Source organism: Hydra vulgaris, chromosome 02, assembly GCF_038396675.1.
Source record: "Hydra vulgaris chromosome 02, alternate assembly HydraT2T_AEP".
Taxonomy (NCBI): domain Eukaryota; kingdom Metazoa; phylum Cnidaria; class Hydrozoa; order Anthoathecata; family Hydridae; genus Hydra; species Hydra vulgaris.
Genome location: NC_088921.1, coordinates 67,740,166 through 67,752,500, shown reverse-complemented (window position 1 = coordinate 67,752,500; position 12,335 = coordinate 67,740,166). Strand labels below are relative to the sequence as shown.

The following is a 12,335-nucleotide window of genomic DNA, read 5'->3' as shown; positions in this document are numbered from 1 at the left end:
TCAGTTGATAGCATTTCCCTCTTTCATCTTGTTTTATAGATCTATTGCTGCAAGTTTTTAATTCTTGTTTAATGGATAATTGTTTAGATTCTTTTCTTTGCAAAGAAAGATTAAAAAAATTTTGACACAAAAATTCTATAAAGTAATCTAATTTGAAAAATTAATATAATTTTTACTGTTTTTACTATGTGTGTATATATATAATATATATATGTATATATATATATATATATATATATATATATATATATATATATATATATATATATATATATATATATATATATATATATATATATATATATATATATATATATCAAGTGTTATCCAAAATCTTCCGTTTTGCATCAGAATTTGAATAGCCAACAAATCCATCTAAAAAAGTAAGTTTACTTTTATGAACATTGCAGAACAGGGATGGGTATGTAGCACTTGTTTGAAGTACATTTGCTGCCCAACACAACCAGGATGTATCACCAGCAGGAACAAAGGAAAATGTTACTTTTTCATTGTTTATGAATAGTAGATTACCTTCAATTAACTATATTTCCTCGCTATGCTGATTTCATAGGTGTGCACATTCATCTTCTTTTTCACGAGCTGTTAACATATGATTTTGACTCAGGTGCACTCTCATTGTTTTAACTTTCAAATTTAAATCTGATATCATTGTGATTAATACTGTTACTGTGCGTGAAACACCTCCTTTTATAAAATATCTCTAATGTCCAAATTTTTAACAAATGCTTCTATGGCTCTATCAGAAATATTGGATGTTTTTAATAAAATATTACGTTTTCCATAAGATATTCCATTACTTTCACTGATGTGTGCAGTAAAAAAATTATTTTGTATCTTACACAGCATGGGATACTTTCTTCTTAATTTATAATTTAAATATTTTGTTAGAACTGCTTTTCAAAATTTTCTAGAAATTTCCCTCTTTCATAAAAAAGTATTAATTTTTCCATTTCAGTTATTAAAGCAACACTTCTCAAATAATCCCATGCACCATTAGTTGATCCATCTCTTCCACCATGAACATACTCAAGAATATTTTTTGTTTCTTCATGATGTCTGTAGCGAGTTGAATTTGCTGAATCGTTAATCATTTCAAAGGTTGTATAGTTATTTTCACGTTGCTTTGCTGATAAAAATAATCTATATATTTATATGATAATATATCACAAATAAAAATTTAACTCCTTGCTTACTTTTATAAGCGCAATGTTTGTTTAGATTCTTTTATTCTAGCATCAAACCTTTTTTCTGATAAGAGCATTGAACAGGGGAACTTTTCCAAAATAATGAATGTGATTGATGTCACATGAACTATAATGATTGTTTAACTTAGAGCAGTTTCTTTTAACAGATTACCTACCTAAAGATTAGTTTGTATATGTATTTTTCTAAATAAATTATTAATTTCAAAAAAAGTTGTAATCAAACATAATACATACTTTGCTCTTGTCGTGCTTGAGCCATACATCAAAATTGACTTTAAATATAATAACTTTTAGTTATTAAATAATCTTATCTAATAAATGAGAAGTTGAAACTTTGAATAAGTAAAAATAAATAAATAAAAAACAATAAATTGTTTCAACTAAAAAGATTTTAATAAAATTTTTGAAAAATAAACACTGTCATTTCAATAAGAAAATAAGCATGCAACTTGTTTTAATTTTTGTATTATTTTAAATATTGTAGTCTGTAATTAAAAAAAAAAGTTGGTTATTGTTTATATAATAAGTTATGAAAATCTCTAATCGGCGCAAAGCTTTTGTCTTCATATGAAGCACAAATAGTGAGAATCAAAAGGCACATTTGTAGTAGATAGGTTTAGATAGATTCGTAGTAGATTTCAACCATTTCCTAAAATACTTGGCGAATGACATTAATATAGTATATAGTCTAAATTTTGAGTTAACAACTTGGTATCTATTTTTTTCCAGTAGCATATTTTATAATGAAAATATCAAAAAGTACATGTTTTTTGATACGTATTTGAGAATCTTAGTTTGTTATTAATACTTAAAAATATAAGTTGTTAAGTCAAAACACTTTTACTGTTATTAAAATAAAAGTGAGTTTTAAAACTTTTTCGTTGAAGGAATCTGAGCAACAAATACCACTTTTGATTCCAGTACAATAAAAAATTAAAAATAGCACTTAAAAACACATATAATCATGTGTTTTTTAATTTGAAATATTTTTCTATCCCTTTTCTGAAAACTTTTTATAAAAACCACACCAAATTACGTTATATATCTGCGTTAATAATATCTTTAAAGTAACCTTGTTTAGTAAATTTTTACTAAATTTCAATAGAAGCGAGCAAAATTTTGCAGGAGGCATATTTTTTTGGATATGGAGTGGGAGATTTTCAACGCAAGTTTACCACTGTGTAGATCAAGAAACAATAAATTATAAAAAATTTACCACTGTGTAGATTAAGAAACAATAAATTATAAAAAATGTGGTATCTAATGTTTTTTTGCTTTGATTTTACTCGTTTGGTCTATAAATTATAGACTCTAGTAACGGATCTAGTGAGGGAGTGGGTATAGTGGGTATGCATCCCCCACTACCACCACCATCAGAATCTAAAAGTCCTAAAATTCTTAGAAATTGAGGACCAACATCCTCTTGATGAGGGATAGGGAGGGAAGGGAGGGGGGTGGTAAAATTCTTTTTGCATTAATTCGAGCCCTGCATCTAGTTAAAACTATAAAATTTTGCAAAGCCAACAACATGTTTCAAGAAAAAATGAATCAGGGTATCAAATCCTTACAATCATCTCATAAAATTTTAACTTTTGCTGATAAAACCTCAAATATGTACAAATTAACTAAGGAGGAATATAACTATCTCCTTACAAATGTGATCACCACCATAAATAAAAAGGCTGCCCCTAAACTTGAAGATTAAGCTAACTTTTTTTTATAAGTAACTTTTAATTAATCATTCCGTTTTTAAATAAAATCAAAATAAATGGAACATCTGACAAAACTTTCTAACATTAAAAATTCACTAAGTCAACTTTTTAATTCACAAAGTCAACCTTTTAAATCACTAAGTCAACTTTTTAAATAACCCTACTGTTAGATTTTTAATTCTTGCAAAGAATTAAGTTGGTAGAACTTCAAAAGTACTTTTATCAAAAATCGACTCTGAATTAAGAGCAAAACTTTATTTAAATCAATGGCAAAGCACCCAAGACGTAATAAATTGGTTTCAAGGTGTTGACCAAAAAACTGTTTTAAATTTTTAGCCTTCAACATCAATGATTTTTATCTATCAATCTCCAAAAATCTTCTAATAGAGGCAATTACTATTGCTAAGCAGTATGTATTTGTAAGCACAGAACATAGTGCGTTTATACAGCATGCAAGAAAATCTTTACTTTTGAACAACCGAATTACATGGATTAAAAAAGGAGCTGGTTTATTTGATGTCACCAAGGGCACATTTGATGGCACAGAGGTATGCGAACTAGTTAGTATTTTTATTTTATTTTAACTTTTTTTAAAGTTTGTTAAAGATATAAATATAAATTTCTGTTGTCCCCAACAACACAGGCAATTAGATAACCATTATTATATAGACAAACTTTCTTATTTTTTCTTTTGTTAGATCTAATGTTGCTATAGTGATATCAGAACTTGTTCTATTGTATTTGTAATTTTTTTAAACAATTTTTTTTTCAATTTTTGAATTTGTTCCCTATATTATAAAAAAGATCTGTTCGTATTCTTAAAAGGTTCTATTGGTTCTCATTGAAATCTTTCAAAATTTTATTGGATTTAGGGGGGCACAAGACCCTTGAACACTTACCGGGTCCCTAATATTATATAAAAAAAGTTTTTAAAAAAAATGTTATATTGGGTCACAAAAGAAGCTAAATTTTATATAAATTTCAAAAAAAACAATCATTTTAAAAAACATAATAATTTAATATTTTTGTTGGAATTATTATCAAAGAAATACACTTTTTTCATTTTTAGTGAATAAAAAGGTCATTTTTCTGTAATTAACTCTAAAATAATAATTTTTTAATAAAATGATTGTTATTTTTTAAATTTTTATATAATTTCGCTTTCCTTTGAGACCCAATATGACATACTATTAGCCTAGGCAATTCTTGTCACAACTTGTTCATAGAAACTTGTAAGGTGAATTCCCTAATCCAGCTGGTATTAAACAGTGCCAGATTAAACAACATTTTGGATCTTATATTAACCAATGATAAAATCAATGTATACAATGTAGTAACTACAGCCCCTTTCAGCAGTACCTGCAACCATCATAACATTACCTTTAATTGCAGTTTGGGAACCTTAATTAGCAGTAAAAAACCATCGTTTCCAATTTCATATAATTTTCATAAGGTCAACTATAATAATATCAACAAAAATTTAGTTAAAGTAAACTGGTACAAACAAGCTGAGCTACATCATAATGTTGAATCATTCTGGCATGCTATATGTGACATTTTGAACTCAGGCGTTTTGTCACACATACCAGCACTCCTTAAAAATAGATACAGTATTTAACTTTACGCACTTCGAAATTTGGCATCTAAAAAATGTATTTTATACTAAAAATACAAAAGAAATTTTAATTTAAATACTTTTATCGAATACAAGAATTGCTCACATCTATTCGATGCCGAAATAATAAAAAACGGTATTAAGAAGAAGAAAGATATTATCAATAAAGAAAATATCAACAAATTTTACTCTTTTATCAATTCAAAATCCAAGCGTCACCATAGTGTTGCACCACTTGCAAGTTCTGATGGTTCCCTTTGTTTAGACGACTGCAAAAAAATGTGTATTTTGAATGACTTTTTTCCCTCTGTCTATATCACTGACAACGGTTTTAGTCCTCCATTAGATTTTCCATCCCATCAAAATTCTTTGAGTAATGTATTATTTCCATATGATTCTGTTGTTTCATCACAAAAACTCCCAGCAAAGTTTTTCAAATCTCCGGATGGTTACCGTCCAATATTTTTAAAATCAATTGTAACTACCATTGCCATTCCTCTATTTTGTTCAAAATATCAATGACCACTAATACTATACCTAAAATTTGGAAATCAGCAATAATTTGTCCAATATTTAAGAAAGGCAACCCTTCTCTACCAACCGACTACAGACCTATTTCAATGACCTGTGTCACTTGCAAAGTTATGAAATCAATTATTGCTAAAACCATAAAAAACTATCTGTTAGAAAACAACTCTTTTTCTCAACATCAATTCGGTTTTATAAATTGCAGACCCACATGTTCACAAATGCTGGCAACTTTAAATGAATGGACCACTGCCGTAAATATCAAAAAAATAGTTGACATCATCTATATTGACTTTGAAAAAGCTTTTGACTTGGTAACTCATCCTAAACTAATGTTGAAATTGCAACACTATGCAATTAATTACAAACTATATAATTGGATTAAAAATTTTGTAACTAATCGTCTTCAATGTGTGTATTTTGGTACCGCATATTCTGAAAACATTTCAGTTAAGATTGGAATACCACAAGGAACTGTACTAGGACCTATATTGTTCTTGATATTTATTAACGACATAGTTTATTGGCATTGAGCTGTTTGCAAATGATATTAAGTTGTATCAATCGAGAAATGATTGTAACAACATCTTGTAAACACTTTTAAAAAAATCTTGGCATGGTCCAATGATTAGCAGCTAAAAATAGCAACAAATCTTTTCATTTATGCTACGAAAGATATAATATACCTACTCACACTTATTTATTAAATTCCATTATCAATATTGAAACTGTTTATTCAATTCAGGATATTGGAATCACCATGTCGTTTGATATGAATTTCTCTAATCACTGCTCTTGTATTCAAGCATAGCATACTCTTGCATTTACTTACTTTTAAAATCCTTCATCTAACAATCCTCAACTTTTGTTAAAAGCTTACAAAGTTTATGTGTGGCCTGTATTAGAACTTTGCACCCCAGTTTAGAGCCAATTTTTTAAAAGATATAATTTGCATAGAAAAAGTTCAAAAGTATTTTACCAGAATTGTTTGCAAAGGTGTCATATTACATACATTGATTACTTATCAAGACATTGTTTTCTAACTATTTTCTAACTTTTTCTAACTCTTGAGTATCGCAGAATTTGATCTTTATATGACTTATAAAATTGTACATAATCTTCTTGATTTACCATTTTCAGGTTTTTTTACTTTTTCCAGATTGAAATATTTTACTAGAAGTTGTTCACAAAAGTTTACTCCACATAATAAATACATTAATGATACTAGATTTTTTACAGCGAAAGAATCATTAAAGTATGGAACTCACTTCCTGACCACATAGTGAACTCACCCTCACTGTCAGCATTCAAAACAAATTTAAAAAAGTATGATTTAAACTCACGCAGTCTACTAACTTGGTTTTTTTACATTTACTCATATTGAGTTTTTATTTTTATTTTTTTGGTGTTACATAAGAGTAATTTAGTAAATACCTGTCTCACCATTTTGTATTTTGTACATTTTTCAAATACAAATAAATAATAAATAAATACGTTTGAAAAACTTTTTTTTAATATTATTAGGGACCCGGTAAATGTTCAAGGGTCTAGTGCTCCCTCTAAACCCAATAAAATTTTGAAAAAAATATAACAAAGTTGCTTGTGAGAACCAATAGAAAGTTTTAAGAATATGAAAAGATCTTTTTTAGAATATAGGGGGTGGTCACACCATATATATATATATATATATATATATATATATATATATATATATATATATATATATATATATATATATATATAAATCAGCTACTCACTTAAACAGAATTATTGTGAGAGAAAACCTAGCAAACGTTTTACAGCCACATATAGTGGATGCCAATAATGGTCCACTATATAACAGATGAGCAAAACTCCAATGAATTGCTCAAAATGTCTATATAGGTCCACTGTAAATCAGATTTGTTCAAAGTATATTTTTAACCCTTACTTTAAAAAGCAGGTGCATGTTATATATATTATGTGAGAAAATAATTTTTCCTAATTTTTCAGTTGTTAATATCAGAACTCTTCTTCAGGTTACAGAGAGATAAAATTGAAAGTTTTGCATGTCACTATATTGGTGGCAGAAAAGATAATACGAAAGTATTTTATTGGTAGATATTTTCTTTATCTTGTTAAGGAAGAACATTATTATGTAGTTATTGAACCAGGTGGTGAATAGGGTGTTCCGAAAAAACCAAAGTTAAAAAATGTCGATATTCTCAGCTTTCCGGTAATGTGTAGCGTAAAAACCCTCCATTTTGAAATTTCAAAATGTTAACCCTAACTCTTGTCCCAAGTCCCCCAAAAATATTTAAATTTTGGTATTTTCAAAGATTTTTAATTATTTTTATTCTATAACTTTTTGTAAGTAAACAAACAAGTAAACTCAGTTTTAACTTTTATTTTACATATATGCTCAGGAAAATATATATGTATGCATAGGAAAATGTATATGTATACATAGGAAAATATATATGTAAACATAGGAAAATTTATAGGTAAACATATATGTTCAGAAAAGTAATCAAAGGCCATTATAACAAGTTTAATATGGGAATTAAAACATCATGAATATTGCTAATTTTTTCATTTTTATAGGTATTTTTAAATACATTAAATACATTAAATATACATTAAACACATCAAAAGCATATCAAAACTTTAGTAATTAGCTGTAATTGTTTTTATTTGTTTTTTAATAGCTTATTTGAATAATCTATCATGTTTAATAGCGTTTACAAATTGTTAGTGTGTATATGTCATAAACTATTTTTGCAAAAATAGTTTATGACATATATAAACAAAATACATAAAGTGTCTAAATCATACAAATACATACAAAACAATATATATACAAAACTCCCTTGGGATAATTATGTAAATGTACAAAATTATCAATAATACATACAAATCTCCCTTGAAATAATTGTGTACTTGTACATAATTATCCATAGGGAGTTATGTAAAGTACGAAAAGTTGTATATAAACTGTAAAATGAAAATTGTAAAATGTAACAGAGTTCTTAAAACTTTGTCATTTTTGTCAGTTGTCATTTTTCACAATATAGTCATCTTTTTGCTTTGCTATAGTTAAAGTTGAGATTATGTTTATGATGCTATGAGATATTGCAGTGTGTTTTGTGAAAGTTATAAAGTTAGCTTTTGTCAATATGAGTCTTATGCTCAAAGTTTATGCTCAAAATGCCAAATTGGGTTGTTTGGGAACGGTGTGAAACAACTACTTTTAAACCAAATACCAACTAAGCGTGAGGTATTGAGACTTTTTCTTTTTGAAAATAGGGCCTAAGAAACATGATAAGTACTAATACAGTTATGTGTAGTAAGATAACTGACGAGCTGTGTGGTATATGGGAGAAAACAGGAGTAAAATTACAGAGGCAAGACAAAGTGAAACAGAAACTTACAAATTTGTATAAATCATACAGAACTTTAACCAAGCAAAGGTAGAAATGATGAAAAATCACAGATGTTTTTAAATTAACTAGAAGAGCAAATTTATATTGCACATGCATTGCACATAGAAGCAGCCGGTATTGCTAGGTGTGACAGGTTTAAAGAACACTAAATAAAAAGAATACTTTAAGTTTTTATATGTTTTAAAGAATGGTAAAAAATTCATTTTAGGCTCTGTTGACAAAAAAAAACTCAACTCTGTTGAGTAAAAAAAAAATTGCAAAGTTATATAAAAAGGAAACAATCGAGTGAAAAGTACTCTGAAAAAAGAGTCATAGAGCAATCGAAACAATTGATTTTAGAAGATTCCAGAGAAGATTATAATCTAGATTAAACAGATAAAGAATTTCTTTGCCTAAAAAAGCCTAAGATAGAACTGTTTGTAAGATCACTTATTAATCCTTTAAAAGCTAAAGAGGTTTGTCAAATGGCTGACCGCTTGAATCTAACTCTTAATCAAGCAACAGAGATCACAGCTGCAGTACCAAAAAGTAGTGAAGTTGATTTAGACACAGTGGCTATTTCAAAAACTTCATGTCATTAATATCATCAAGAAAATAGGGCCATAATGGAAAATGAAGTAAATTCATTGTTTGTGGCTCCTGAATTTTGTATTTTGCACTGGGATGGGAAAGTGATGGAGGACTCTCATAGGAAATGGTCAGATAGACTGGCAATACTAATTTCAGGAACTCCAGGCTACAAGTAAGGTAAATTGTTAGGCGTTCCAGAAATAGTGGATAGCACTGGGTCTAGTCAAGCCACAGCTACATTTTCTTTTGTTCAACAGTGGGATTTAGCAGATAATATAGTTTGGCTGTCTTTTGACACAACTGCTTTAAACTCAGGGTGGCAGAATGGTGCATGCCTAAAAATTAAAATTCTTTTAGAAAAATAGGTGTTTTATTTTGCATCCAGGCATCAAATATTAGAAAGGCTGAAGAGCGCAGCCCGGCAAGTGCTATTTGGACGTAATCACAGCTCAAATAATAAATATTTTAAGGAGTTCCAGGAAAAATGGTATTCTACCAATGTGGTGAGCTAAAAAAAGGTACACTAACCTTTTCTGACAAAAGATACAAAAACTCCATCATTGATGGAACAAAACTCTTGGCTTCTGTTTGAAACCCTTGATGTGAACACTGAGTTGCTGAAAATTCCTGTGCAAAGATGGGAGGAGAACAAAGATCTTAAAGCAATGAATTTTTAAAAAAATATTAGTTGTTAATGATGTTGCTGAGAGAGGTGTAAAAATGGTGCAAAATTTTTCATTATCTTTAACAAAAGTTGAAAAAATCAAGCAAAGTGTGTCACAAGTAGTTAAATACCACAGAAAGTGTTTTACCAATTTTAGAAAGGCAACTTTGAATAATCATTAAACAAACTTTTACTGATGTAGTTACTTTTTCCTGTTTAAATCAATTTCTAATAACTTTGTGTATTCCTTCATATTCAAATGTATAATAAGTTAAAAAATGTGTTGTTTTTTTTTATATATACATATATATATATATATATATATATATATATATATATATATATATATATATATATATATATATATATATATATATATGTATATATATATATATACACACATATATATATATCTATCTATATATATATATATATATATATATATATGTGTGTATATATATATATATATATATATATATGTATATATATATATATATATATATATATATATATATATATATATATATATATATATATATATATATATATATATATATATATATGTATATCTGTATATATATATGTACATATTAAATCATTATTAGTAAAGTTCTACTTAAATATTGACAATTTATGAACTTAGGAAAATGTATGAAAAAAATATTTTTCAACATCTATGGCTAATTAATTTTCTTTTAGGACATTTCTTAAGTCATTAATATAAATATAAAAATACATGTTTTTTACACTCAATGCACTTATCCCTAAATAATATATTTAATTTTTAATAATAAAGATAGTTTTTATTGTTTATTGCATCAAAAAATAAATTAAGTAAACTTATAAAACTTATAAATTAAAAACAATTTATTCAAAATATTTCAAAGCAAAAATTTTAATTTTTTGTTTGAAACTTTTTTGTTTTTATTAGGTGCTTGTTTATTGTGATTATGTTTTTACTATTATATTTGGACTCGAGATTTTTCTCAAGGTAAATTTTTTCATTACATCATAACTTAAATGTATATATAAATATATATTGGTAAAAACACTTATCTAGTTTTTCAATTTTTTTCTTCAACAAGTTGTTTTGCCATCAGTAGGTTCATCAGCTTCCTGTTTAACCTACTGATAGTATGTATATATTATATACGCACACACATGCATATATACATACAAAATTTAAAAACATGAATTAGTTCTTTTTAAAGATTTAAAGATTTTTTTTTTTATAAGATATTCAATGTTGCATTCCTTTAACTTTTAAACAATATTAAAATGTCGCTTAATTGTTCATAAAATTGTTAATTAACTGTTGATGTTGCTTAAATGTAAAAAAAGTATGAAAGTATATTTTTTTACCATTAAAGTAAATTTTTGACTACCATATAAGGATATATATATATACATATGTATGTATATATATATATATATGTGTATATATATATATATCTATATATATATATATATATATATATATATATATATATATATATATATATATATATATATATATATATATAAATATATATATATATATACATATATATATATATAAATATATATACATATATATGTATATATATATATGTATATATATGTATACATATGTATATATATGTATACATATGTATATATATGTATACATATATATATGTATATATATGTATACATATATATATGTATATATATGTATACACATACACATATACACACATATATATCCCCTATAACATTTTTAAAGTTACGTTATGTATTGTAATGTAAACGGGATTCGTTACATTAATGTTTGCTATTTTTACCTAACCCAGACGCAACATTTTACGTAACAATACATGACACTGTTACATAACATTTGTGCAATATGTCAGTTATTTTTACAAAATTGAGATGCATCATTTTAGCTTAACGCTACGTGAAAAATGTTATGTAACAACACGTAACATATTGACCTAATGACATGTATTATTGTAGCCTATGGTATTCTTCTATTTAATTGTTTTTTTATATACACATACATATAGAGAGAGAACTATATACATAGAGAAAGAGACATGTAAAAAAATGCAATGACTTTGTAAAAGATTCAAGTCTGAAAGTTAGATTAGACAGTGAAAACAGATATTTTTTTTTTTTTAACCCATTAAGGGATCAATTATTTTATATTTTTTGTTTGTTTATTTGGAATTTTATATTTTTGTTTTGTTTTTTATTTTGTTTTTTATTTTTATTTTTTCTTTTTACTTGTTATTTAGTTATATAAGAGGGCGTGTATTTTAAAGAAAATATTTTTATTAAAATATGATCAAGGTGTTTTTTTATTTTTTTGTTTTTTTTATTTTTTATTTTTTTTTATTTTATAAAGTTTTGAGGATTTTAATAATTTTTTGATACTGAGGTAATTAGTTTTAAGCCCAATCATAATGGTATTTAGAGTTAGTTTGGGTTTGTATTTTGCTTTTATTATAAACTGATGGTGTCGCTATCTGTCCTTTGTTTGCTTTTTCTTTTGAATTTTGTCTTTCAAGTTTTTTTTGGTCGTATTCCGCTTTTCTGTATATTTTGTATTTCAGCAGTTCATCTTCTGTGCAATTAGTT

The 12,335-nt window shown here is 26.3% G+C and overlaps 1 protein-coding gene across 2 annotated transcripts in view; it reads left to right on the top strand.

Moving 5' to 3' along the window:
* The window catches only part of LOC101237741 (voltage-dependent calcium channel type A subunit alpha-1), a 112,444-nt gene that overhangs the window by 66,058 nt on the left and 34,051 nt on the right, over positions 1-12,335 (top strand). For both annotated transcript variants that reach the window (XM_065791767.1, XM_065791768.1), the window contains one exon: positions 10,669-10,728. In XM_065791767.1, coding sequence (XP_065647839.1) covers positions 10,669-10,728 — 60 coding nt within the window. The remainder of the gene's footprint in view (positions 1-10,668; positions 10,729-12,335) is intronic.